This window comes from Dendrobates tinctorius, unplaced genomic scaffold (genome assembly GCF_039654945.1).
Source record: "Dendrobates tinctorius isolate UK_male_01 unplaced genomic scaffold, ASM3965494v1 ptg000070l, whole genome shotgun sequence".
Taxonomy (NCBI): domain Eukaryota; kingdom Metazoa; phylum Chordata; class Amphibia; order Anura; family Dendrobatidae; genus Dendrobates; species Dendrobates tinctorius.
In genome coordinates, this window is record NW_027361738.1 from 74,011,571 (window position 1) to 74,039,342 (window position 27,772).

A 27,772-nucleotide genomic window follows, 5' to 3' on the forward strand; every position below is an offset into this window, starting at 1 on the left:
GTGACCCACTTCTTAAGGAAATGGACTCCATTTCAAAAGTGGCCTTTTTCGTCAGCAGGTTCCACCTTACGTTCTGCTTTTGTGGCATCTTTGGTCATCAAGGGTTGCTTGACCTAAAATGGATCAGTTTGACTATTGTGGAAAAACCTACAAGGCCAAGGAAAAATTCCCAGTGTCAAACGCCTCATTTGCCATTAGTAGAGCCATCTTGAAAGTTAAAGTGCTGTGATAGGAACTAGCACGCAGATCCGGAGCTTAGCTGAGTATAACAGCAGTCTTCTGCTGGTTGGGGGGCAAAAGTAAAACTTCTGTGCCATTCCAGTGATGTAACTATATGGCGGATTGCAGAACAGCACTTGCAATCTGGACATAAAATTTGCATCATTTTGTAGGAAAGGGTTTAAAACAAACTATGTAATCATTTTTCTCTGACTAGCAATGTTACAATTAATTACAGGTTTAATTAATTTTTTTTTTTTAAAGACTTTCATAGGCAAAATACATATCCAAAAAACCTATAAAATCATAAAAACCACATTAAAAACCATAAAATGTAGCTGCTGAAGAACTAGTGTGTGAAAACAATGAACAGAGAATATGTCCGTGAGAGGACGGCTGCTCCTCCTTGTCTTCTACACACTGCAGACCGTCCACGGAGTTAGAAGAGAAGCCGTAAAACTCAGACTGCGAGTCGCTGCTCTGAAATAAACTCTCCAGTCTGTCTTTGGATGCGCAGACAGCACATTCATCCAATGGAACTGAAACTTTACGGGAAGAATTACAGGGAAGCTCCTCTTGCTTTCTTGCCTTACGCTCCAAATGTTCAACTTTTCTGTGCAATTTGCTGGTAGGCGAGGTGGGAGGTAGGTGGCATAATGTGTCTGGCTGCTGCAAAGGAGAAAAGTTTTCCAAATCCTTGCATGGTTCGGTTGTACCCATTGGTGGTGGCTCAGACACATGGTCAGCCTCCACCGTGAAGTCGTCCAGTTTAAGTCTTTTACCAGGGCAGAAATTTACAGGATCAGATAAATAGTTCAGATCATTTGGAGCAATTTCTGACAGTTTCCTTTCATTCTCCTTTGGATGCAAGTCTTTTTGGGTGAACTCATTGTGATCCGGTGAAATGTTTGTGGGTTCTGGCAGTATGGTGGGGGACACGTTCTCATTAGTGGGTGTAATGACTTGAGAACTAGGTGGTTTGGAGAAGGAGTCAGTCACACAGGTGACACTGCATACGGACTGCGGTGTGCAGGGAATGGTAAAGATTGGTTCAGAATGACAAACCAAATTATTCCCTGAAGGACAGGCTGCCTCCAGCGCTGTTGCCGTTTCCATTACCTTTACAGGGACACCAATCTTCAGGAATTTGACAGAAAAGAATTTTGGGGAATCAATGCCAGCGGTAATATGTAATCTAGGCCTGTAGAGAAGGAAAAAAAAAAAAATTGAAGCACGCTTTTTCAAATCTGCAGCATGTCAATTCTTTCAGTGATTTTGCAGCAATTTTGACCCAAGTTAGTGGGGAAGGGTTGGGGATTCGGTGAAAATGTTTATTGCAAATACTCTTTACAGATATCATTGTACAGGAGGAGGAGGTGAGCTGTGACATCACCTATTGTGAATGGTGGATCCTATGGTATCTACTGTATATAGAGGTATCATCAGTCATACAGGAGGAAGAGGTGAGCTGTGACATCACCTATTGTGAATGGTGGATCCTATGTTATCTACTGTATATAGAGGTGTTATCAGTCATTATACAGGAGGAGGTGAGCTGTAACATCACCTATTGTGGATCCTGTGTTATCTACTGTATAGAGGTGTTATCAGTCATTATATAATCATGACTGTGATGATAGAGATGTTGGCCGAGAAATCTACAGGAATTACCAGCCTAATATAATGTTTAATGGGAGGAGTGAAAATGGCAAAATTGCATGAATTTTTACTTTTTTATTAATTCGCATGATGTGAAAAATCAATGAACTACCAAAAACTTTTAACAATGTTTAAACTTAAATTTCTTTAAAAATATACTCCACTCCAGCAATCAGCTGCCTGCAGGACGGGCTTTATAAACTCTGGCAGATAAAAATGTTATATTACGTGCCAGCCATTGTAATACAATGATGAGCTGGGAAAACCACTTTGCTGATCTAGAAGCGGTTCCTTAAAGGGAGCATGGAGTATATCATCATCATCACGACCCAACTCCGGCTCCTTTATGTTTCACACTAATCCATTATGCCTAGCACTGATAAGTCACAGTGTAATGTGTGAAAAACCTCAAAATAAAATAAAAAAAAAAAAAAAATACCCTTGTAACTCTGGTCTTAATGTGGACCAGTCAATAAAGTCAAACTCGAAGGAGGTAATGATATTGTCCACATCTTGATAGTAGGGTCCTAGACCATAGTTCACATGCTGCTGACTCCCAAGGTGCTGCAATATGGAAAAACACAGTAGTTAGGACAGAATTCTTTATTCAGTTTAACCCTTTCCTGACCAGGTATATATCTGTGGCTGCATTTTTCTTTCCTCCTCCCAAGAATCACCTATTTTCACCATTGCAGTCATATGGACATTTTGCTTTGTTTTTGTTTGCAAGAGAAGTTGTAGTTTTGAACAGGGCTGTGGAGTCGGTAAGCCAAACCTGCGACCCCCGACTCAGACATTTCCCCCGACTCCACGACTCCGACTCCCACACATATTGCTTATATTTAAGTGAAAAATTTATTGTAGTACAATGTGAACCTCAGACATTTAATCATTTTTATGATCCAATAATCAAGATATTTAGATAGAACAGAATATATATTGGTGTACTACCCGGTTTTCATTCTTTTTGGTACAGATACGATATGGATAGACAGATATGGATAAATGGATAGATAGAGCAGATTTCTAATCTGCTTTTGCTATTGAAAACATTATCTATAAGCTCAAAAACCTTTCAGGTGATGCAGTTTTTTAAAAAGATGATCAGCTTTTGCAGCTGAAAAACGTATCCTCAAAAAACACAGGAAAAACGCTGTGTGTGAATGTAGCCTTAGATCAGGAATATAACAGCCATTTATAGGACATTTCATAACTTTCCCAAACTCCTATGAAAAAATATTCAGCACATCCTGCATTGAATTAATGTACCCAATTTATATATTTTAGGAGTCGGAGTCGGTCCATTTTATACCGACTCCAACTCCACCAAAATGAGCTCCGACTCCGACTCCACGACTCCGACTCCACAGCCCTGGTTTTGAATAACACAATTTTATCATATAATGTACTGAAAACCAGGAGAGAATTCCAAATGGGGAGAAATGGTCAAAAACAAAACGCAAGTTTGCTATTGTTTTCCAAGTTTTTTTTTTTTTCCCCCAGCATTCAATTTGCTGTAAAAATGGTGCGCCCCCAATTCTTCAGCTTTTCCTTTTAGCACGGTGTTGCGCTCTATTGCAAAGATATTCACATTAGTATCTTATGGAGTGCAATATGTGAAATCTCTGTCTTACAGTCCAACCGCTGCGCTTCTTCAGATTCTTCTCTGGTGGCGTGTGCTTTCCACCCTCCCTCTCAGATGCTGCCAATCACAGCTCAGCAGCATGTAAAACTGCTAGATCAGCTGGCGATCTGTGAAATGTTATTTCGTCTTATTTTGCTTTAATTATTGTATTGTTAACGTTGTTACTTATGACTTATGTTTTGAAACTGTTAAACTGTAAAGCGCTGCAGAATATGATGGCGCTATATAAAGATTATTATTATTACTAAAAGTGTTCACCCTCAGAGTTGGACTGCACAGCAGAAATTTCACATGCTACGCTCCAGAAGAAACAAATGTGAATATCTGCACTGGAGCAATACACTACTAAACAGAAAATAGAGATAGAATCAGGAAAGCACATGGATTTGATTTACAAGACATTTAACTGAATTTTTTACTAACTTTTTTTGCGGCACAAAAAAAATGCAGCATCTTACAGTTACAGCTAAGTGGATATAATTTTTAGAAATCTCATGCACATAGTTTTTTTATGTTATATAAACTGATTTAAAAAAAAAAAAAAAAAAAAAAATTAAAAAAAATCCACAACATGAAATATTTTTTTTTACCACCTAGTTGTGTGTGTGAACTTTCCCCTCAAAACTGCATTAGATGTCGAAAATACACAGGCTAGAATAAAAAAAAATAAATTAAAAAAAAACACGCATGTAAACTATCAAAGTTTTGACAAAGCAAAAAACCAGTAAGTATCAGAACACTGCAGTTTAAATTTCAAACATGACATACCAAAAATGTTCAAAAACCGCAGCATTAAAAACGCTTATAAAAAAAAAAAAAAAAAACACCAGCAAAAAACCTAGCTCTTAAACAGTCGCAAGGAAAATAGAAATATAAAATGCAGTAACCCAGTAAGGTGCAGAAAATCTGCAAGATATGGTGGAATAACAAAACTGCAGGTCTGGAGTGTCAATATTTTCTCTTTTCAGTGTTTAAGTGTACAAATTTTATATTTTGATAAATTAAATGCTCATGCCAAATATGTTTATTTTTAGACTGAGAGGAAAAAATTCAAACTCAAATTTTAGGATTTATTTTATCGCCCATTCAAATTGGAATTGAACTGGTCATTGCTTCCTTTATATATTGTAATGAAAAGATATGTATAGCTACCGTATATACTAGAGTATAAGCCGACCCGAGTATAAGCAGAGGCCCCTAATTTTACCAAAAAAAAAAAAAAAAAGGGAGATTTTTGTGTACTCACCGTAAAATCTCTTAGCCTCTAATTGGGGGACACAGAACCATGAGTGTTATGCTGCTGTCCACTAGGAGGCGACACTATGCATAATCTGAAAAAGATTAACTATGGCTCCTCCTCTGCAGTATACACCCCTGGACGGCGTTAGCCTTCACCAGTTTTGTGCAAAAGCATTAGGAGGAACGTAACAAAAATAACAACCATGCCTGTAAGAAGGCTACTATGTACGAGCTCAAAGAACAATATGAGAACTCAACCGTAACAATGGCCCGTAAGGGCAACAGGGTGGGAGCTGTGTCCCCCAATTAGAGGCTAAGAGAAAGATTTTACGGTGAGTACACAAAAACCTCCTTTACTCTGTCGCCTCATTGGGGGACACAGAACCATGGGACGTCCCTAAGCAGTCCCTTTGATCCACCTGGAAAGGGTAGCTTTGGAAGCCGGCAGACCCTTGCGAACACCTTCCGGAAGAAGGAAAAGGGAATCAGACCTCCGGAAAGGTGCAGTCCAAGACACGTATATACGAAATGCCCTGACGAGGTCAAGCGTATGCAGGGCCTTCCCCACTCTATGAACCGGGCAAAGGGATGGCAGTGAAATTTCCTCATTGAGGTGGAAGCTGGACACAACCTTCGGAAGGAAGGATGGGACTGTACGGAGAACCACCTTGTACTGGTGTCTGCAGGAGAGTGCCGACAGTTCAGACACCCTGCATAGAGAGGTGATTGCCACCAGAAAGGCCACCTTCTGGGATAGAAGGCGGAGTGGGACTTCCTTAAGGGGTTCGAAAGGTGGTCCCTGCAATGCCGTCAGGACCAGGTTGATGACCCACGTTTCCAGTGGACGTCTGTAGGGGAGAACCAATCTGGAAACCCCTTGGAGAAAAGTCCTTACTTGCGGCTTGTTAGCAATGCGTCTCTGAAAAAGCACTGAGAGCGCTGACACCTGGCTCTTAAGCGAGCTCAGGGACAGCCTGGCGTCCAGGCCCGATTGGGGAAAACCAAGTACTTTGGGGTGGGAATAAGGGAGAGGGATCTGGCCGCGAGATTCGCACCAGGTAAAGAAAGCTCTCCAGGTACGGTAATAAATCTTGGCGGAGGCTGGTTTCCGTGCCCTGATCATGGTTCTAATGACGTCTGGTGAGAGCCCTGCCTGGGTTAGAACCCAGGTCTCAAGGGCCACACTGTCAAATTAAGAGCCCCTGAGTTCTGGTGGCAGAACGGGCCTTGTGACAGAAGATCGGGACGTCGGGGAGACGCCAGGGGGCGTCTGCTGTAAGTTGTACGATGTCTGCGTACCATGTACGTCTGGGCCAGTCCGGCGCGATTAGGATGGTTGGAACTCCCTCTTGCTTGATTTTCCTCACTACTCTGGATATCAGGGGGAGAGGTGGAAAAATGTACAGAAGCTGGAACTGAGTCCAGTCCTGAACCAGGGCATCTGCTCCGAGCAACAGCGGATCACGCGTCCTGGCCATGAAATTGGAGACCTTGGCATTGAGATGGGATGCCATTAGGTCCACGTCCGGGGTCCCCCAGCGATGGCAGATCTGGTGAAAAACTTCGGGATGGAGAGACCACTCTCCCGAGTCCATCCCTTGTCTGCTGAGGAAGTCGGCTTCCCAGTTGTCCACTCTCGGAATGTGGACCGCAGAGAGTACCGACCCCATGTCTTCCGCCAAGTTGAGGATATATGTGTCACTTCTCTCATCACCTGGGTACTGGGGGTCCTGCCTTGATGGTTCACATACGCCACCGCCGTGGCATTGTCCGACTGTACTCTGATATGAGAGGCTGCCAGTAAGTGACAAAAAGCTCTCAACGCTAGGAAGATGGCCCGAATTTCCACGATGTTGATGGGCATGTTCGCTTCCACTGGTGACCACTTGCCCTGTGATGTAGGTGCACCGCACCCCAACTTGTCAGGCTCGCGTCGGTGGTCAGGACCTTCCATTGACCTGTGAGAAAGGATTTTCCCGTTGCAAGCGAGGTTGGCTTGAGCCACCAGTGCAGAGACCTCCTGGTTGACGATGTTAGCTGGAACTCCCTGTCGAGGGAAAACGGATTCCTGTCCCAGGACTTGAGGATGGCTAGTTGAAGAGGCCTGAGGTGAAACTGGGCAAATGGCACCGCCTCCATTGCTGCTGCAATCCTGCCGAGGACTCTCATGACAAACCGGAGAGATTGGGGGGGATTGCGGAGGAGTATGCGAACTCCTAGATGGAGAGCCAGTGTCTTGTCCTTGGGAAAAAGCACCAGACCCCTGGAGGTGTCGAATAGCATTCCCAGGAAGGTCAGAGACTGACTTGGGGTAGTCGATGACTTTTGTAGGTTGACTAACCAGCCCAGGCGACTCAGAGTGTTGATTGTGATTGAGACGCTGAGCTCGCAGTCCTTGAAGGTGGAAGCCTTGATGAGAAGGTCGTCCAGGTATGGAATGACTACTATGCCTCTGGAGTGTAGAACGTCCATGGTGGCTGCCATGATCTTGGTAAACGTTCTGGGAGCCGTGGCGAGTCCAAACGGTAGAGCCACGAACTGGTAGTGATCCTGGTTGATTGCAAACCTGAGAAATATCTGATGGGCGGGAGCAATCGGTAAATGCAGGTATGCGTCTTGTATGTTCATGGAGGCGAGATATTCTCCCTGCTCCATGGACGCAATGATGGACCGAAGGGACTCCATGCGAAAATGACGAACCCGTACATACTTGTTGAGTTGTTTTAGTTCCAGTATGGGCCGCATGCTGCCTCCTTTCTTGGGGACTACGAATAGATTGGGAGTAGAACCCTTGGAAGCGCTCGGCCGCAGGAACCTGTACTACGACTCCTGCTTGAAGGAGAGAAGAAACCGCTTGGTGAAAGGCGAGAGTCTTGTCTGGCGGTTTTGGAGGAACAGAGAGGGAGAACCTGTTTGGTGGGCTGGAAGTGAACTCTATCTTGTATCTGGAAGACACTATTTCCCTGACCCACCTGTCTTCTGTAATAGGCAGCCAGACTTGCTGAAAGAGTAAAAGTCGACCGCCTACGGGTGGGGTGTCTTCTGGAGTTCGTGAGTTATGATGTGGAGAACGTCTGAGGTTTTCCTCTTTTGGGCTTCGGCTGACCTGTTTTCGACTGCCAGGTCCTGTCCGGCCTCTGCGCCGCCCTTGGGTTGTCTGTGCGTGGAGAACGGTTACGATTTTGTGCTGGACGTGAGACGGACCAGCCCGAAGAATTCCGAAAGGATCGGAATCGAGTTTGGTTACGCCTCTTGAAAGTGCGTTTAGGTTTTACTTGAGGGAGAGCGGTACTCTTACCCCCGGTGGCGTTGGATATCATTGTGTCCAACCTTTCACCGAAAAGCCGCCCACTGAGGTACGGGAGATGCGTGAGGGACTTCTTTGAGGCCGCGTCCGCTTTCCATTCCCGCAGCCAGAGGATACGCCGAATCGTGATGTGTTTGATGCTATCCCCGCTACCCCCCTTGCAGAATCCAGAGCTGCATGAAGCATGTAATCTGCTACCACTGCTATTTGAACCGCTTGGTCTGACAGCTCAGGAGTTGAAGCTTGGAGGCCAGCCTGTAATTTTTTTGGCCCAAGCCAGAATGGCCTTGGCCGCCCAGACTGAAGCGAACGCGGGAGCCAAGGAGGCCCCTGCAGCTTCGAAAATTGAACGAGCCATGCGTTCTACCTGACGGTCTGCTGCTTCCCCGAGGGTTGAACTATCTGGCAGTGAGAGGAGGGTCTGTGCTGCTAGTCTAGAGACTGGGGGGTCCACTTCGGGTGGATCTGTCCATTCCTTGGTGTCCTTCTGCGGGAAGGGCTACCTTGCCTCCAAATATTTGCTATTGGTGAATTTCTTCTCAGGCTGCGAAAACTGCTGGTTAAGGATCGCCTTAAATTCTGGGTGTTTAGCAGTGTCAGAACACCCTCAAAACAAATCTTGTGTTCTGGGGCTTCCGGGGGTGGATCAGAAATATCCAGCACCCGATGGATGGAAGAGATTACGTCCTCAACTAGGGCTGTATTGCTAGGGGGACAAGGGATCAGGGACCCCTCCATTTCGTTATTTGAGTCAGAGTCACAGATGCCTTCCGAATCCTGTGTATCGCTGAAGTGTTCCCTGGTGGGTGAACTGGGGCGGGGGTTTGCTGTGGTCGGGGATCGCTGTGGAGATCTGCGTTGGCTGTCCCTGGTAGGAGACGGTCTAGGTGACCTGGAACTATGATGTCTCTCCCTAGAGGGGGATGACCGTGTGCTATGTGGTGACACAGATGAACGCGACCTGTGGGTCCGCTTATGTCTGGGTGTGCCTGAAACGGCATGTCCCTGAGAGGAGCTGTCCCTTTGCTGGGTAACGCTCATAGCCGAGGCATGACCCTGCAGAGCCTGAAGCAATGTGGAGGTTAGGCTATCTATGGATTGCGTCAGACTGCGACATTTGAGTAGCCCATTCCGGCGTGGTAGCAGACGTTGAGGCATTGGTAGGGGCTTCTTGGGGTTCTGACACAGTATTCTGGATACAATCCCGGCAGTGCGGGTACGTGCTGCCACTGGGGAGAGTGGCTTTGCAGGCTGTGCAGAATGCATAAAAGTAGTCCTGCCTGGTTCTCTTGGACCTTGAGCCTGGCATAGTGTCCAGAGTGCAGAAGGGCTGGCTATGCAGAGGGCCCTACAGTGGTGGCTATGCAGAGGAACCTATAGAAGAGCCTTATAGGGAATATGGATTCACAGCCAAGTAAAAAATCCAGCTGTGATCTTACCCCACCAGTTTGCCCCTATGTCCAGCGCCGAAGATCCACAGTCCTGTGCCCCCCTGAGACTGGCTGACGTGGTGCTGCTGATGTCCTGCAGCAGAAATGGCCGCCAAGAAGAAGAGGAAGAAGGGGGCGGAGAGCTGAAGAGCGCGCAAAGCTGTGTAAAAACACGCCCTTTCTGTCTCGATCCGCCCCTTCTATGACACTGTAGAGTGTCATATTCGTCATCCGGGGGGGGGGGGGGGGGCGGAGAGGAGGCAGCGGCCTCAGCTAGGCCGAAGCCGCGGCCTAAATTAGATGGCTGATGCCCAGAAAGGCTCCAGGCCGGCGCTGAAGTCCGGGAGGGGGTCGGATCTGAACCGGACCCCCCCCCGGATTTAAAGGCAGTATGGCGGTGGGGTTATAAGCGGAAGGGGGGCCCTATGAGGGGTCCCTCCGAGGCACCCTAGATCTGGTGCTGCCGCAGAGACATGGGTGCAGGGAGCCCTTGTCTCTATTGTGCCATGCCTGCTTACACTCCCCCCCGGCCCCGACAGGAGCCCGCAGCTGGGCTGGGGTCCATGGCTGCTGTGAGCTGCAGAGTGTTGTCATACAGACCCTACCTGAGGCGTCTCAACCTAATGTCCCCAGAGGGGGATTAGGGAGGGTGCTGCTGTCACCATCAGGGGGCTTCATCCTCACCTCGACCTCAACCCAAAGACCAAAAGGAATTGGGGAAGGAGGGGGGCCTCGACTTCGAACCAGCACCCGAGGGACTGGGGAAGGAGCGACATGGGGAAAAGCCATCTCAACTTCAACCGGGCACCCCATAACAGGGGACCGAGGAAGGAGCCATCCCGGGAGTTTCACAGGAGACCCACTTCTCTTCATCTGTATCCCGTTGGGAAGAAAAAAAATAAATAAATTTTTAGGTGTGCCTCCTTGCGACACTAAGCAAAAACTGGAGAAGTCTAACGCCGTCCAGGGGTGTATACTGCAAAGGAGGAGCCATAGTTAATCTTTTTCAGATTATGCATAGTGTCGCCTCCTAGTGGGCAGCAGCATTTACCCATTGTTCTGTGTCCCCCAATGAGGCGACAGAGTAAAAACTGGAAAAACATTGACTCAAGACTAGGGTGGGAAATGCAGCAGGTGCTCCATACAAAATATGCCCCATATAATGCTCCATAAAGTTGATTATGGGCCCCATAAGATGCTCCATACAAAATATGCCCTATAAAATATGCTCCATAAAGTTCATGATGGGCTCCATAAGATGCCCATATAACGCATAATGCGGCTGCTGCAAACAAAATGACATACTCACCTGTCGTCACTGGGGGGCCAGGTGCCGGTGTCCTGATCAGGTGGGGACACTGGCGTGCTATGGGGGCCAGGTACCGGTGTCGCTGCTGGCTCAGGCCCCCGGCACTTGCGATATTCACCTGTCCCTGTTCTACCGCCGCTTGCCGCTGTGTCTTCAGCTTCAGTCTCTCTGCAGTAACTGTTCAGGCACAGGGCGAGCACTAAACACATCATTGCGCCCACTGACCTGAACGTCACAACCAGAGGATGCGGAAGACAAGTGGCGCGCGACGGTGGAACGGGGACAGGTGAATATAGCAAGTTCCGGGGGCCTGAGCCAGCGGCAGACACTGGCACTTGGCCCCTATAGCGCGCCGGTGTCCCAGCATGCTCAGGACATCGGCAACTTGTCCCCCCGGTGGTGCCGACCGCAGGCCCCTTCTCAGGGACCTTCACACTGGGACCTTGACTAGTTTATAAGCCGAGTGAGGTCTTTTTCAGCAGAAAAAAAAAAAAAAAAAGTCTCAAAACCTCGGCTTATAAACGAGTATATACAATATATACATACATACATATACACACCTATCTATATCCTCTGTCAGGTATGTTGCAGGCTCATATGGGACCCAACGTAAGAGATACTATTATGTCCCATATCAGGAAGGGGTAAATCAGAAACCGATTATAAAAGAAACCCCAAAAGCTTCTGTCACACAGTTCACAAGAAAAAGCTCTTTAGAAAAAAAAAAAAAAGTCATGTTGATATTCACTGTGACTCATTTGAAAGTACTTACAGTGGTCAGATCCTCATATTTCTGAAGGCAGCATTCACAGTATCCTTGCCTTTTTCGTTCATCCAGTTTTGGAGAAATATTTCCTTCATTCTGACCCTGACCATGCCAAGTCTTATTTAAGCTGGGGAAAAAAAAAAAAAAAAGAAATATGTAAAGGAAGGGGTGGTGTCAGAGTGGGGGAAAAAGGCATTTTGTGTGTGGTATTGCACCCAAGCGACATTTTTAATTCAATGGAGCATAGTAAGATTTTGACATCTATTGCAGTTTTTGTATTGTTGCATAAAATTCTGCAACATTTCAACAGAACGAGCATGCTGCATATATGAGAATCCACAGCATGCTTGTATTTGTAAGCTGTATGACAATGAAGTTTGTTTTTAATGCTCCGTTCACAGACATTACCTACAATTTGCTGCCATAGTTTGGTGTTGTAGAACTTGCACTATAAACTTGCCATGTCTGATACTACCCTATTTCTAGTTTTGGCTGTAAAGCCAGCAGATGGTGACCAGGCAATCACATGCGAGGAATGGCGAAGGATTGGTAGGACAGCAAATATCAATTTTTAACTAATTTTAGCCAATGCTGCAGTATTTTTGGCAACTAGAACAAACGTTACGAAATATCATAAAATAATTTAATATTTTTACATGTTTTATGACATTAGATAAATGCATTTTTGTCATAGTTATTAAATTTGCCTTTGTTTTTCAGGTCAGGAAAGGGTTTTATTAAGCACCGTGTATCTTGATCCAACAACGTACTTTTGCTTTGTTTCTGTCTCTTTTGGAGCAGCGACAGGTTTCTTAGCCACAGGACGACAGTGCTTGGAGGTGGACTGGAATGACTGAAAAAGGGGCAACACCAAGAAGATGGGTCTGTACTGGCTGGAAAAGATTGATAATTTTAGAATAGATTACACAGGTATGCAAAATTTGGGTTTGCTATGGGCTACAGGCCAGGGTGCTGCAAATCCTTTTGCAAGTCTCCATTTGTAAGTAGTTGTATCTGTATTTTTCTTCTCTGTGCATAATAATATATTATTTATTATGCACAAAGAAGAAAAATACAGATACAACTACTTACTTAGCACATATACATGAAACACGGTGGCTCAGTGGTTAGCACTGTTTATTTTGCAGCACTGGGGGTCCTGGGTTCAGGTTCCACCAAGACAACATCTGCAATGAGTTTGTATGTAGTCTCCCCGTGTTTGCGTGGGTTTCCTCCAGGTTCTCCCACATTCCAAAGACATACTGATAGGAAATCTAGACTGTGAGTCCCAATGGGGGACAAAAATAATGTCTGTAAAGCGCTGAGAATGATAGCATTATATAAGCAATGCATAATAAAAACCCTTGGATAGGTTCATATCCTTTAATGCTATGGTAACACTTGAGATGTGGTTTCCATTCTAAAACAAATCATGGTGAATAGACGTTTGCATTGCACGACCCATACAATGAACAATAGGCACCATTGAGGGACACTGTGGTTCTTGTTCAATCTGTTACCTCTAGAGCAGTAGCGTGAATAAAATATTAACACTACAATACAGTGGTTTGGAAGGCATCTCTAAGGACAAAAACACAAGAAACCTGTACAGAACAAAAGGAGAGAACGCACCAGCTGCTGTCTTCCACCTTGATAAATGGACTTTTCAGTTTCTGTACTACAATATAAAAAAAATAAATTCACTCAAAAATGGCTGTCATTTTCGTCTACAAAAAAAGTTTTAAAAATAAATACAGAAATCACTGACCTTTTGTTTGCCGCCTTCTTAAACGTTTATCCTGCTTAAAATATAAAAATTAGAACGTAAATTTTAACCCGAATGAACATTTTTTTTTTTTTTTTAATTCCATTCATGTGCTGCCAAAGAAATCTGCACAAGTTTCCAAATCAGCGACACACTCGTTATAATGTGGGATTGGTGAGGATTTGTTTTTCAAAGGGTTAAATCCTTTGTTAAAGAAAAAAAAAAAAAAAAATTGAAAACCTGGTAGATCACAGCTGCGGGCTGAATGGGCCGGGCTGGTCTCACGGAGCAAGCATGCCACTCACACCATCCCCAAGGGAGGCAGGCGAGCAGTGCACTCCTGAAGACCAACCCTTTTACCACATATTAATGACACGTTTCAGAAAAAAAAAAAAAAAAAAAAAAAAAAAAAGGAAAATAAATATAAAGAAACTGAACTTACCACTGACTTTGCGGGAGCATCTGTTTTTTCAGTTTGCTGAATTGGTTGCAATAATCTTTTCTTTTGGTCTATGTAGATTTTAGCATCTAAAAAATACAAATAGAAATGATTAAATAAAAATACAATTATAAGTTTGATGTGATCATTTCAGAGGAGCAATAATTGATATACCGTACTGCTCACCGTGCACCTGGCAAGTCAGAAAACCTCTTGTGCCAACAAAGAAACAAAAATTAGTATGGCTCGGATTATAATCCAAAATGGTTATTATCTGAAGATTTGTCAAGTGTGAAAAAAACAGGATTTTTGGGTTGCTTACCGTATGCTGCTGCCACTAGGAGGCTGACACTATGCACAAAAAAAGGTTAGCTCCTCCTCCGCAGTGTACACCCCACCGACCAGCAAGGAATTCCTAAGTTAATGAGAAAGCAGTAGGAGAAGTAACAGAATAGATTGAAAACAGAACAAACAACTCAACTGTAACCAATCAACCAAAGGAAGAACAGGAGCTGAAGAACATGGGAGGGTGCTGTGTCCCCCAATGAAGGCTCCGAGAAGCAGATTTTATGGTAAGCAACCCAAAAATCCTGTTTTCTCGTTCGCCTTATTGGGGGACACAGAGACCATGGGACGTCCCAAAGCAGTCCCTGGGGTGGGAAACAAACTTCCATCAGGCCAGCGGACTCACCACCGCAGCCTGCAAAATCCTTCTACCTAGGCTGGCGTCCGCCGAAGCCATGATCTCTGTGTCCCCCAATAAGGCGAACGAGAAACAGGATTTTTAGTTGCTTACCGTAAAATCTGTTTCTCGGAGCCTTCATTGGGGGACACAGCACCCTCCCATGTTCTTCAGCTCCTGTTCTTCCTTTGGTTGATTGGTTACAGTTGAGTTGTTTGTTCTGTTTTCAATCTATTCTGTTACTTCTGTTAGCTCCTCCTCCGCAGTATACACCCCACCAACAGAAAGTAGGATGTTCAGTTAGTGAGAAAGCAGTAGGAGAAGCAATCTGTAAAGGAGAAAAACCACAGAAACACAAATCCATATTGTAACAATATTATACAGTAAACTGAGCTGTTCAACTTGGGAGGGTGCTGTGTCCCCCAATGAAGGCTCAGAGAAACAGATTTTACAGTAAGCAACTAAAAATCCTGTTTTCTCCATCGCTTCATTGGGGGACACAGGAACCATGGGACGTCCCAAAGCAGTCCTCAAGGGGAGGGAACAGCAAATAACTCCATCAGGACGAGGAAGTCACCCTCGTCACCTGCAAGATCACCTTCGAGGTCTTTTTTACCCCGATCGGCACTTGCCGAAGCTAGGCATGGGCTCTGAAGAAAACCTCATGGACCTGTGGAGGACATATTATCGCACTGCAGATGTGCCAGACGAAGGCCCAAAGAGTACCGCCAGGAGGACACACACTGCCCGGGCAGAGTGCGTCGTACTCAAGAGAACGCAGTCCTTCCTGAGCTGGCAACCCTACTAATGCCGACCAGTTTCCGCGAACAGAACTCTAACCTGAAGGCCAGAGGACCTCTACACTTCAAGCCTGAGCTTGAGAAGTACCGTTGCTGTGGCCAAGTAGCCTGATGAAAGGGCGTCAGAAAGGAAATGTCTGAGGCGGACGAAAGAAAGGGAATTCAGAATGATGGAGAGTGGACCCTTGATCCACAGGAAGAGCACCACAGCTGCTACAGGCTCTGTAAGACCCCAGGAATGGATGAGAGTCTAAAAGGGAAGATACCAACTGAAAAGGAAAATGAACCCGTTCGTTGCAAAGGCAGACATCGCCAAAGCCCTGAAGAAACCAGGACCTGGATAAGAGCTTCATGGAACAAGGAAAAAAGCCGGATTACTTACCGGTAATGCTCTTTTAATGAGTCCACGACAGCACCCACTGGAGGTATCGGATCCGCCCATTTGGAACAGGAAACCCTACAGGAAAGATAAAAGGGGCGGTCCGCCTTTCCTCCTCAGTTTTACGTTTCAGAGTACCAGAAGGACCGCCAAGGATTAGGCAATGTTCTCTTATTTTAACATCTTTCTTATCCATTATTTGGTTGATATACTTTAACTATTAATATCTTTAGGGAGGGAAGTGAGCGGGTGCTGTCGTGGACTCATTAAAAGAGCATTACCGGTAAGTAATCCGGCTTTTTACTCTTCGCCACGACAGCACCCACTGGAGAGATTCCAGAGACCATCACCTGGGTGAGACCACTGTGCCAAGGACAGTCCTGCCAAAGCTTAAGTCAGAGGCTGATGAAAGATCAAGTCTATAGTGGTTATAGAAGGTAGAAGGGGATGACCAAACTGCCGCCTTACATATAGTTTCAATCGGAACATCTCCCTTTTCCGCCCAAGAAGTTGCCATTGCCCTGGTGGAATGCGCCCTGATGTTCCCTGGAGGATCTTCGTTTTTTGCGGAGTAGGCTAAACGAATGGCCTCTCTGATCCACCGGGAAATGGTGCTCTTCGTGACTCCATACCCCTTCTTACAGCCCTGAAATGAAACAAATAGGGCCCTACTCTGCCTCCAACTGTTGGACCTCAATATATTTTAGGACAGTTCTTTTGACGTCCAGAGTATGGAACTTCCGCTCTTCCGGAGTAGAGGGATTTATATAGAAGGTTGGGAGGAGTATCTCCTGAGATCTATGGTATTTTGTTGCCACTTTTGGCAGGTAGGCAGGGTCTGGTTTTAATACCAATCTGTCTTGGTATTCTTGAAAAAAAGGTGGATCTAATGACAAGGCCTGGATATCACCCACTCTTCTAGCTGAGGTCAGTGCTACCAAGAGGGCCATTTTAAGTGCTAAGTGTTTGAAGGGTATTGTGTCGATCGGCTCAAAGGGGTCTACCGTTAGGGCGTCTAAGACCAGATTTAGATCCCATGTAGGGACGGAGGGTATGTGGATTGGAGCTATTCGTTCACATGCTGTAATGAATCGAGTTATCCACTTGTTGCCTGCTATATTATGGCCATATAGTGCTCCTAATGCCGATATTTGTACTCTTAGCGTATTTACTGCTAAGCCTAAGTCTTTCCCTTTCTGCAGAAATTCTAAGATTGGGATTATCAGAACTTCTGCTGTATGAGGTACTGTATGGAATTGAAGAAATTTTTTCCATATTCTAGTGTAAATTTGGGTTGTGGACTGTTTTCTACTTTGTAGTAGTGTAGTAATTAAAGACTCAGAGAATCCCTTGTCCTCAATAACTGCCTCTCAAATTCCACGCCGTCAAGTGCAAGCTGAGCACTTGAGGGTGGAAAAAGGGGCCTTGGGAGAGTAGGTTGGGAGTCGAAGGAAGGACCCAAGGATCTGTTATTGACATAATTTGCAGCCACGAAAACCACGGTCTTTTTGGCCAGAACGGTGCTATTAAGATTATCCTTGCTTTGTCGTCTCTGATCTTCCGAATTACTTGAGGTAGGAGGATCAATGGAGGGAACGCATACGCCAGGTTGAAATTCCATGGAGCTAGAAGGGCGTCTAGTATGTCTGGGTGGTCTGATGGAGATAGGGAGGCAAATGTTTTTATCTGCCTGTTCTCCTTTGTGGCGAAAAGGTCCACCTCGGGTTGTCCCCATAGGGCTACTATGTCCCTGAAGACCTTCTGATTGAGGCACCACTCTCCTTGCCGCAGAGTGTGTCGGCTTAGGAAGTCTGCCTTTTGATTGCTCTCGCCTCTGATCTGAAGGGCCGAGAGGGACAAAAAATAGTTTTCTGCTAAGTTTAAAATTCTTGCCGCTGAAGACATCAGAGTCTCTGATCGAGTTCCTCCTTGTCTGTTTATATAGGCCACGGTGGTGGTATTGTCCGATAGGATCCTGACATGCTTCTGTTGGAGCTGCGGAAGGAAGTTGTATAGAGCATAGAACACTGCAGTCAGTTCTTTTAAATTGGATGAGTATTCGCATTCCTCTCTATTCCACCTTCCCTGATGAAACTCATTCTCCATGTGGGCTCCCCAGCCCTGGGGACTGGCATCGGTGGTTACGATACAGGATGGAACTATAACCCATGGAACTCCTGAACATAAATGGTCATCATCTAACCACCACTCTAGAGAAGTCAAGACTTCTTGTGACAGGGGTTATTTTGCTCTGTAAATGCCCACTATGTCGCTTATCCTCCTGGAGGATCTGGTGTTGTAGTGTACGGACATGGTACTGGGCCCACCGGATTGCTGGGGTGCAAGAATTTAGTGATCCTAATAGTGACATTGCTCCTCTCAAGGACACCCGTGGTCTATCTATAGCTGCTTGTATTTTTTGTTTCGTGAGGGTGATTTTTACCTGAGGTAGTAGACATCTCTGGGTCAAGGAATCTAGTTGAAATCCTAGAAATGTCTGGAGAGATTGTGGATCGAGTCTGGACTTTTGGATATTGATGATCCAGCCAAGGCTCTGAAAAGACGAGATTGCGTCAGTCACGCGTTCGGTACATTGTTTGACTGAATTCACAATTATTAGGAAGTCGTCTAAATACGGCACGATCAGTGTGTCCTTTTGGCGAAGGTAGGCCATCACTTCTGCCATCACCTTGGTAAATATTCTTGGTGCCGTGGAAAGCCCGAAGGGCATGGCCGCGTATTGGAAATGACGAATCCTGCCCTCGACTTCCACTGCGACTCTTAGGTATTTCTGGAATCTATTGTGAATAGGGAGATGATAATAAGCATCTTTTAAATCAATCCCTGCCATTACGCAATTTGGGAACAGAAGCTTTATAGTGGATCTAATTGATTCCATTTTGAAGTTATAATTTTTTATAAATGAATTAAGCTTCTTTAAATTAATAATGGTTCTAAACGTACCGTCTGGTTTAGAAACCAAAAACAGGGGAGAGTAAAAGCCTCTACCCTCTTGTCCCTCAGGGACGTCAACTAAAACTTTTTTAGCTAGTAGGACTCGAATCTCGTCTTCGAGAGCCTTTTGCTGAACTGAGGAATTAAGGTGAGTTATAACAAAGAATTCATAAGGGATCTGAAGGAATTCAATCTTTATTCCTTCCCTGATTATGTTCAAAATCCATGGGCTTAACGTAATTTGTTCCCATTTGGTAACAAAAATTTTTAATCTACCCCCAACTGGTGGGTCTAAACTCTTAATTTTTATCTCTCCTATATGTTGGCCCTCTGAAGATGGTACCCTTCTGCTTTTCGTCTTTCGTGGCCCATCTATTCGTTCTGTCCGACTGTCTTCTCCCGAATGGCCGTCTCTTAAAGGTTTTCCTATAAAACGGAATGGGAGAATCACTGAAGGCCTTTTTCCTCTCTTTTGCCTTGGCGAGAATTTCGTCTAAGGCTTTTCCAAAGAGGAACTCACCCTCGCATGGGGTTGCACTAATTTTGGATTTTGATTGTGCGTCCCCTTTCCAGCTTTTTATCCACAGCGCGCGTCTGGCGTTATTCACCAGGGCTGCCGACCTCGCTGCCAGTCTTAGGGTGTCCGCTGAAGCCATAAAGGCAGCTGCACCTCTTATCAACGGGATGGCTGCACGCAGTTTCTCCCTTGACATTCTTTGTTCGATCTGCTGATCTAATTGATCTAGCCATACCAGCATTGATCTAGCAGTACATGTGCTGGCTATTGCGGGTTTGAATACCCCGGTGGTGGACTCCCAGGACCTTTTGAGCGAAGATTCTGCCTTTCGGTCTAATGGGTCTGCTAACAATCCTGCGTCCTCGACCGGGATCGAGGTCTGTTTGGAAGTGGAGGCTATGACGGCATCCACCTTTGGTATTTTAGTCCATTTCAATAGGTCTTCATCAGTGAACGGATACTTCCGTTTTGAGGCTGATGGGAGAAAACCCCTCTGGTCGTGCTTTTCCCACTCTCTTTTGAGGAGGTCCTTAATTGCCGGTATCACCGGAAATGATCTCCTCTTTTTTTCTGCCAATCCCGCAAACATAATGTCCTGCGTGGTTTGGGCTCCCCTTTCCTCTTCACACCCCATAGTATTTCTAACCGCTTTTACTAGGTTATCTACGCTGTCCAGTGGAAAACATGCGCGTCCTTCCATCTCCGAGGATGACGATGAGGACGTGAATGCGGAGCCCGAGTTTAACTCCTGTTCTTCCTCTGACTCTGAACTAACAACGACCTGTTTCTTATGACTGGACTCTGAGGGAGTGTTGGCGCGGTTGATGGCTTGTATCTCTTCCCTAATTATGGCTCGGATATCTTTAGAAGATATCGTCGACCCCTGCCTGGTCTCTTTCATGCATTGTTTGCAGAGTTTTTTGGGGTAGGAGTCAGGGAGAGGCTCTGAACATAATGCGCATTCTTTGTGTTTAATTTGTTCTCTCTTTGACTGAAGTGGGAGGTCAAAGGAAAAGAGAGGGGGGGGGGGGGGGGGAAGAGGCTAGCTTAATAGGTAGAGTATATACTTTGCACACTCACCCAGTGAAGCTTAATACCGGGTCGGATGGCTGAGACGGTCTGGATCTGGTTTCTGCTGCCTCGCTCCTGCGGGCAGTCTCTGTCCTGGCGCTGCGGTCCCTGGTGGAATTGCCCCCAGCTGAATCCCCTGCTGGGGCCTGCGGCTCCGTGGGGGACGACATGGTTCCATCGTTGCAGCGCTGTTTTATTTTCACTCCTGTCGTGCCCCCGGAAGTCGCCCTGTGTCGGGGCGCATGCGCCACGTCATCGCCATCCTACCCCGGAAGTTCAACCATTACTTCCGGGGTATAGGAGCGTCGGGCGCCGGCCGGCTCCTGCGCCACCGCTACTCACACGCGCGGTTCGCGCGCTCATGGCTTCACCTCCCACGCTGTATCACCACCGAAAGGGGGGGGGTGTTCTGCCTCCGGATGCCAGACCGGTCCGCTCCCTGGTAAGACCGGGCGGCCCTCCCCGGTCATCACCATTATGCCACCAGACGAGGGGGGAACCGTCAAACGGAATCTCCCCCGACGCTGCTTCCGGACCGCAGCCCCTGCCGTTCCCGAGGAGACCGCACAGGCGGATGCATGGCCCAGGTAAGATCCTGCAGGATCCTGCTCCATTTGGAACAGGAAACCAAAACTGAGGAGGAAAGGCGGACCGCCCCTTTTATCTTTCCTGTAGGGTTTCCTGTCCCAAATGGGCGGATCCGATACCTCCAGTGGGTGCTGTCGTGGCGAAGAGTAAAAAATCATGCGATTCACAGAAGGAAAATGTTGAACGAAGAAAATTTCTTCCTGAAAAAAAAAAAAAAAAAAAAAAAAAAAAAAAAAAAACCATGAATGACTCAATCCTAGATCCCCAATCGTCATGCTGAGGAAAAAGCACTGAATAACGACGAGGCTTAGCCTGAGGAAGGGGAATGCTTGTCCTTCCGGTGAGCACCTTAACAATTTGGCCTATTGGAGCCACCCGGAAGGAACGGAAAGTTGGTGAGGGACCTCTTTGGGGATAATTTCTCTCGTGAAACTGAAAGCCAAATGGACCCTTAGATGGGAACAATTAGGCGAAAAACTATGTCTCCATGCAAGAAAAATTTTTGGACAGTGAGGACGGTCAAATCTTCCGACCGGTCCCCAGAAAGAATGCTCTGAGCAAGCTAGGCCACGCTTCTATAGAACTTTGCAACACGAGTGGGGACTAAGGCAGGACACGCTATAGCGGCGAGTACTTTCAAGGTTGACCCTGCTAACTACTGTGTGAATTCGACGTTGGTATCCCTGAGGGATGCAAGTCTGGGCGAGGAAGGACTGTAGTGGTGGAGAGCTTGGAACCGGAGAGTTCGTAGTCGCAGAAGTAGTCTAATTTGTGAAGCGCTCAGGAGAAAAAAAAAAAAAAAGATATACCGAGGCACCCTCTTGTTTGGAAACGGCTGAAGTCCGTTCTATGAGTAAATGACAAGACCTGGGAGCAGGCCCTGAGAGCCTGCTAAAGAACCGAACACTGAAAACGTACTGAATGAAACCTGGGGATAACCTGGATCTCATTGCTGCAATGTAGGCACAGGATGGCTATGAAGAGACAACTGATTACTCGATTAAGCAGGTAGACTGAAGACTACTGGATGACTTTTCAGACTGAGATCAAGAGGAAGATAAACCCAGCATACAGGAATGAGGGTGAATATGGGAAAAAATAGCCCAGCTGGACTTATAAAAGTGAATAGTCGAGCAAGGAAAGTCCATGGCAAAACATGGAGTATGTCAACTGCAAAGAAAGTTGGCTCTAGGTAGATCAAATAGACCCCAGAAAGACAACGAGGCTGAGGAAAGGAAGGTCAATCCTTATGACGATGTAAACGACCGAATCCATCCTGGACCCTCTGGGGCAGGGAGGGGATTGCAGTGTGTAGATCCGCGAGCGTACATCCAAGACAACACGCGCCCGAAGATCACAGTGAAAAATACAATTCTAGCTGAAATTAACGTGTTATCACCAGACTCATCCTTAGATCCAAGACTGGAGCAGCTTTCTACCCTGGTCGATACTTGCGCAGAATGAGATCCCACTCCTGTCTGAGGTGGGGTACTTGTCCCAGTCACGGTCAGAAGTCACATCTGTGAGCTGCTGGAGGCTTTATCAGGTGTCTGTAAGAAAGAATAGGTAAGTTCCGACAAATAAGGAGCTTAGGTATTGTGGTAGCTCGAAGGCCCTTAGTAGTTTATAAGTTCTAGTATGTCCTATTAGCCAAACATTAATAATAGGCGTAACACACCGGGCAGTAAAGATAGCCTGCAGACGGTACTGTAAACTGATCAGAAGGTGGGACAAAAACTCTTGTGGAGCAACTCACACTTAGGGTCCAGATCATGCCACTGTAAACCTCGACCATCCGTACCTGACACGAGAGTGTCTGACCTACCTGAAGGTGGAGAATCCAGTTATGTTGCTACTGAGATCTGCTGTGGTACAGAGACCCACTCCGTTTGGACATGGTAGCCTTTTACGTTTAACTGTTAACAAACCACAGATGTTATTGGCTATGAAATATGCAGCTGAAAGATAGACTCACATGAAAGAGGCTTGAAATCGCAGCTGTAGCCCGCCAGACGTAATAAATGCCGGAACCTTACCTCGAGTGGTGATTAGACGGGAGCTAGGCAAAGGCTGCAAAGAACCCTGAGGAACGTGAGAGAGGACGCTCCTGACAATGGGACAGTAGAGCCGGGCCGGTGTAGTCGATGGACTTCGGGTACGTTTGAGTTACCGGAAAGATGGCGTGTATTGACTAAACTTGTCTGGTAGAGGACTATCCAAGTGCTCGATAAGGGATAGAATACTGCTGCAATAGGACGCAAGGAACCTGAATACGAGGGCGTCTGACTCACCTGAATACGGTACTGAACACCAGTACCGTTGAACCAGTCAACCCCCGACACGTCTCCACAGTAATACGGCCATTTCAACCACTGTACCTGGTAGGTGGTGCGTCTGAAGCCTGGATAGCGGATATAGTACAGCTGCAATTGGCTCTAAGTATCCTGTGAGCAAATCAGCGGAGAGAACCCGGAGAAGGATATAGGAGACAGCCCTTTCTGTGTTGCAGTGCGGTCTAGGCCTGGATACCTGACGACCTTAGGCAGAATAACAGCTTCTGTGTTGCGGTCTGGGTACCGGACGACCTTAGGCAGAATAACGGCTTCACGTGTAGTAAGCCGTACCCTGAAGTCTGTATTAAAGTAGATTCTGACCTGTCAATTCTCTTGATGGTAGAACAGTAGGTCTGGGATCAGAAAGACTAAACTCTCTCTGTTGTGCGCCAGGGTTTCAACTCCTGGACCTGCGAGTTGTGGACAGCTTCCTTATCCACTGAGCCACAGCAGACAATTACCAGGTAACACAGACTTCTATCCAGCTGGAAGTCCGGCCCAAAACACTGCAGGCGTGAAGAGATAGAAGCAGCTCATTATTCTGCTTAGGGCAGTGTGAAGCCAGCGTCCGGAGGGGGCTGCAGAAAAATTAAGGGCGAGTGCCTGTGAGCTATGGAAGCAGTTGCTATGCCAGGGCTCCAGCATCAATATGTGTGAGGCAATGATCGAGTCTTGCTCTACTGAAAATTAAGGCACATATCTGCAATTGCGGTGGAACTTTCTACCAGACAAACGCCATGCAGCAATTACAGTAGATAGCAGCGTGGCTCTCCATGGCTCTGTGTGCTATGACACCAGACATACTGATGCACTAGAGACTGCGCAGCAGATTATCACGCCAGTGAATTGCACGCCTCTAGAGTACTATTACGTCAGTGACTGTATGGCTCTAGAGTACTGTAACGTCTGTGACTGCACGACTCCAGAGTACCATTACGTCAGACTGTACGGCTCCAGAGAACCATTACGTCAGAGACCATACAACTCCAGAAAACCCATTACGTTAGTGACTGTACGGCTCCAGAAAACCATTACGTCCGGGACTGTACGGCTGCAGGGTGCTATTCCGGTAATGACTGTCCCTATACCACTTGATTGTACGGTACGACTATAGCGCATATCACATGAGACACTAGCAAAGATGGATTCTCTGCTCCTTCACTGGACCCGCGGAAAGTGTGGCCCTGCTTAGTTTTCCTATGAGGTGCTTATACTCCGCCGTACCTGATTAGGCTGAGCGGAGATAGGCAGGAAAGAGTTGGTCCTGCCAGGTGAAGGCACTAACCGGGTCCCACGCTGGGAGAATGTGACCGCTGGGAGGATGCCAAGGAAGACGCTTCTCGCCGTAATAGAATGAGCGCGCTGTGAAAAACACCGCTCTGCACAGCCCGCAAGGGGACAGAGCTAAACGTCAGCTCTAGGTGCAGGAAGATGGCGGTGATGGCTACTATCTCTGCGCCGCATGTGAGGTTGGGTAGAGGGCGGAGCTTGCGCCGGGGAAGTGAGGGGAGATGGTCGGGAAAAAAGCCCGCCCGAATACAGAGAAGACGGGGGGCGGAGCTACCGAGGACTAGGCCGCAAATGAAGCCGGGGCCTAGATTAGTCCCCGGAAATCGCCGACGGAGCAGGGGCGGCATGGAGGCCCCCGGATCCTATCAGATGCGGGGGGAAAACGGTGGGGCGGGGGCACCGCGCTGAGGAGAGCAGGCTGCTGCCCACCGTCACCTATTCTGAGGGAAGGCACTAACTGAGGAAAGCCTGAAGCGCACAGCGCCTGGCGAAAGGAGGGAGAATGATCCGCCGACCCTCAGCCAGGAAGTGAGCTCCCCACAAGTGCGGCAGGAGAGCGGCAAGTGGAAAGGGAGGTCTAGGCCCGAATATAAGCTGGGGCCTAAATTACCAGTGACCGTCTACACCTGACAAGGGGTCTCCTCTTCTTTACCTATCTTCTTAAGGTGAAGTGATCTGACAGTTGCCGGGCGTCACGTCTCATCCAACTAACAGGCTCTGGTGGGCCAGGAACACCTAAGCAGGCTTCCGTGCTAGGGGATGGGGTCCTGCCGTCCAGACATATGAGGATACGGGGTGGCAGTACACGCCGTACTCAGTCTGTGTGGGAGTACAGTAGTGACCATTCACACTGTATCCCTCCGGAAAACCTGAAAAGAAACTACGCACATTGAGGTAGATAAGGGTCTAGTGAAAGACCCGTGTCCACCTCCTACTGACACTAAGCTAAATTGAACATCCTACTTCCTGTCGGTGGGGTGTACACTGCGGAGGAGGAGCTAACTTTTTTTCTGCATAGTGTCAGCCTCCTAGTGGCAGCAGCATACACCCCATGGTTCCTGCGTCCCCCAATGAAGCGACAGAAAGAAAAATGTTAAAATGATTGTTTGATTCACAATACAAACTGCACGGACTGTTACACAGATGTCTTACAACTGATGAGTCTGGCAGTATAATCCATTTCATAGAGTTTTTGATTTTACTTAAATGCTCATTTTAGTAACTAAAATATTCTGCCATATGTCACAGATTTTCAAAGGAAGCACACCAGAATCATCAGGTCTATCCATTCTATACAATAGGGTAGGCAAAGGGTTTTTTTGTGTGAAAATTGCTATGGTGTTTACAACAAGGTGTGGCTTACAGAATCCTCTGCATTATTACCCTGTGAGTACTGCCCCTTTGTATAGACCATAAAAATTAGCACAAAGTAACAAGTCCCATATGTTGAACCATATGGCTTATTAAATAAAAACAAAAAACTTGGGACCAGTGGGAGTAAAAAATAAAAAAGGAAAACTGACCAGTGATGGAGCAAGATTACCAAAAGTTAATTCAGTCTTGCACATTTATAGGTTTTTACAGCAGTTCTGCCAATGACTATTTAATGGACCCCCCTTTAAAAAGAAAGCCTAACATCTGGTTGCAACCCAGAAACACACCACAAAAAAAAATTACCATTTTACCCCAACAGCGCAAATAAGGGCTTATTCACATGTAGTGTATTTGATGTTTGTTTTTCCAGTACAAGTTTGTGTAGAAAAAAAAAAGCAGCAAAACAAATTAGATTTCTAAAATTTCAGGCCCATGTTGCGCTTCTTGATCTGCAGCACATTTTTTCAAAGCAAAGCATTGCAATTTTTTCATTATTTTTTATACTCATTGAGATCAATGAGGGTCTTTTAACGACCGCCGATAGAAATTAAAACGGCAACCGGTACGGGGCCTTTTTCATTTGATTGGAAAGAAGTCTATAGCGCCCCTCAGAGTCACAACATCTTCGAACCTGGAGACCACGATCATGGCCGTTTTTTTTTTCAGTCCTAGTTCTTCAAATTTCATAATGTCCCCAAGCACCCCCATCGGTACCTCCACCATCTCCCAGGCCCTCCTGCTCAGTCTTCCCACCGTAAAAAAAAAAAAAAAAAGAATGATTTGTCAACTAGCACAGAGCGCAAGCGCTCAATATTCGAGTTTGCATCAGGTGCACGGTCATGCACAGAGGATCACGGGTGCTCGAATAACATGCTCAAGTCCCCGCCTTGAATATTCTAAAGCTGTAAGCCACACCAAAAAACATGCAGGGATTGCCTGACATACACAGGCAATCCCCGCACGTTTTTTTGGGGGTGTCCAACAGCCGCGAAACATGTGGGGTGGGGACTCGAGAACCCACAGTACTCAGTGCATACACAAGCACCTGGTGCAAACTCAAGTAATGAGCACTTGCATTCATCACTAATGACTGGTAAAAAAAAAAAATTCCTGACAGCAGTTTTGAAATATTTGAGGGGTGTGCTTTTTAAAATGGCACCACTTTTGCAGAGTTTCCCTAAAGAAACAGTTTCCATAAATTTGCTAAAAAGAAAAAAAAGCAAAGAAAAAATATTGCTGCTAAACTTAACCCCTCTGACAGCCTATCAAAATAAAATGACGTTTGAAAAAAATGATGCAGATGTAAAGTAGACACTTTGTAAATGTTATTTATTAATTATTTTGTACAGTGTGACTAACTGGTTTAAGTGCATAGAGATTCAAAGTCTGAAAATTGTGATTATTTTTAAAATATTTTGCCCAAATTGCGATTATTTCACAAATAAAGGCAAGTCACATCAAACACATTTTACCACCATCATGATGTACAATAGGTCACGAAAAAGTAATCTCAGAATCACTGGGATATATTGAAGCGTTCCAGAGTTATTACCACATATAGTGACACTGGTGGGTAGGTGTGGGGAGCAGGGAGACAGTACGGCCTCCGTAGCAAGAGGAAAATTCTGCATCCTCTGGACAGATTAAACAGAAATGCATCTTCCTTACCATCCAAGTGCAATATACGAACTCCCCAGTTCAGTGCGTTGGCCAATATGCTGTTTTTCGAAATAATTTCCTGTTAAGATGAAACCCTATTAGAATATTGGTAATTCTTGAAAATAAACATTCAGCCATTGGAGTGATACAAGTTGTCATATTGTAACTCTAAACTTTTGCATTTGATCATGGGTTAAAAGAAATAAATGGCAGTTCCTGACTCACCTGCTCTTTTATCACTTTTTTCAGTAATGACTTCCCTCTGCTTACATCTTCCTGCAAATAGAATGTCATTAGAAATACCACAAGTAATTAGCAATGTATCACCTCCGGGAGAATCCGGTAT

The 27,772-nt window shown here is 46.1% G+C and overlaps 1 protein-coding gene across 3 annotated transcripts in view; it reads right to left on the reverse strand.

The window, feature by feature from the left end:
* Window positions 1-441: 441 nt before the first annotated feature.
* The window catches only part of DBF4 (DBF4-CDC7 kinase regulatory subunit), a 41,980-nt gene continuing 14,649 nt past the window's right edge, over window positions 442-27,772 (reverse strand). For 2 of the 3 annotated variants that reach the window (XM_073581913.1, XM_073581911.1), the window contains exons 5-13: window positions 27,652-27,702; window positions 27,436-27,505; window positions 13,782-13,867; window positions 13,343-13,376; window positions 13,207-13,252; window positions 12,345-12,467; window positions 11,581-11,701; window positions 2,318-2,442; window positions 442-1,420 (exon numbers count right to left, since the gene is read on the reverse strand). In XM_073581913.1, coding sequence (XP_073438014.1) covers window positions 538-1,420; window positions 2,318-2,442; window positions 11,581-11,701; window positions 12,345-12,467; window positions 13,207-13,252; window positions 13,343-13,376; window positions 13,782-13,867; window positions 27,436-27,505; window positions 27,652-27,702 — 1,539 coding nt within the window. In that variant the 3' untranslated portion in view covers window positions 442-537. The remainder of the gene's footprint in view (window positions 1,421-2,317; window positions 2,443-11,580; window positions 11,702-12,344; window positions 12,468-13,206; window positions 13,253-13,342; window positions 13,377-13,781; window positions 13,868-27,435; window positions 27,506-27,651; window positions 27,703-27,772) is intronic. The other variant, XM_073581912.1, reaches the window with a different exon arrangement.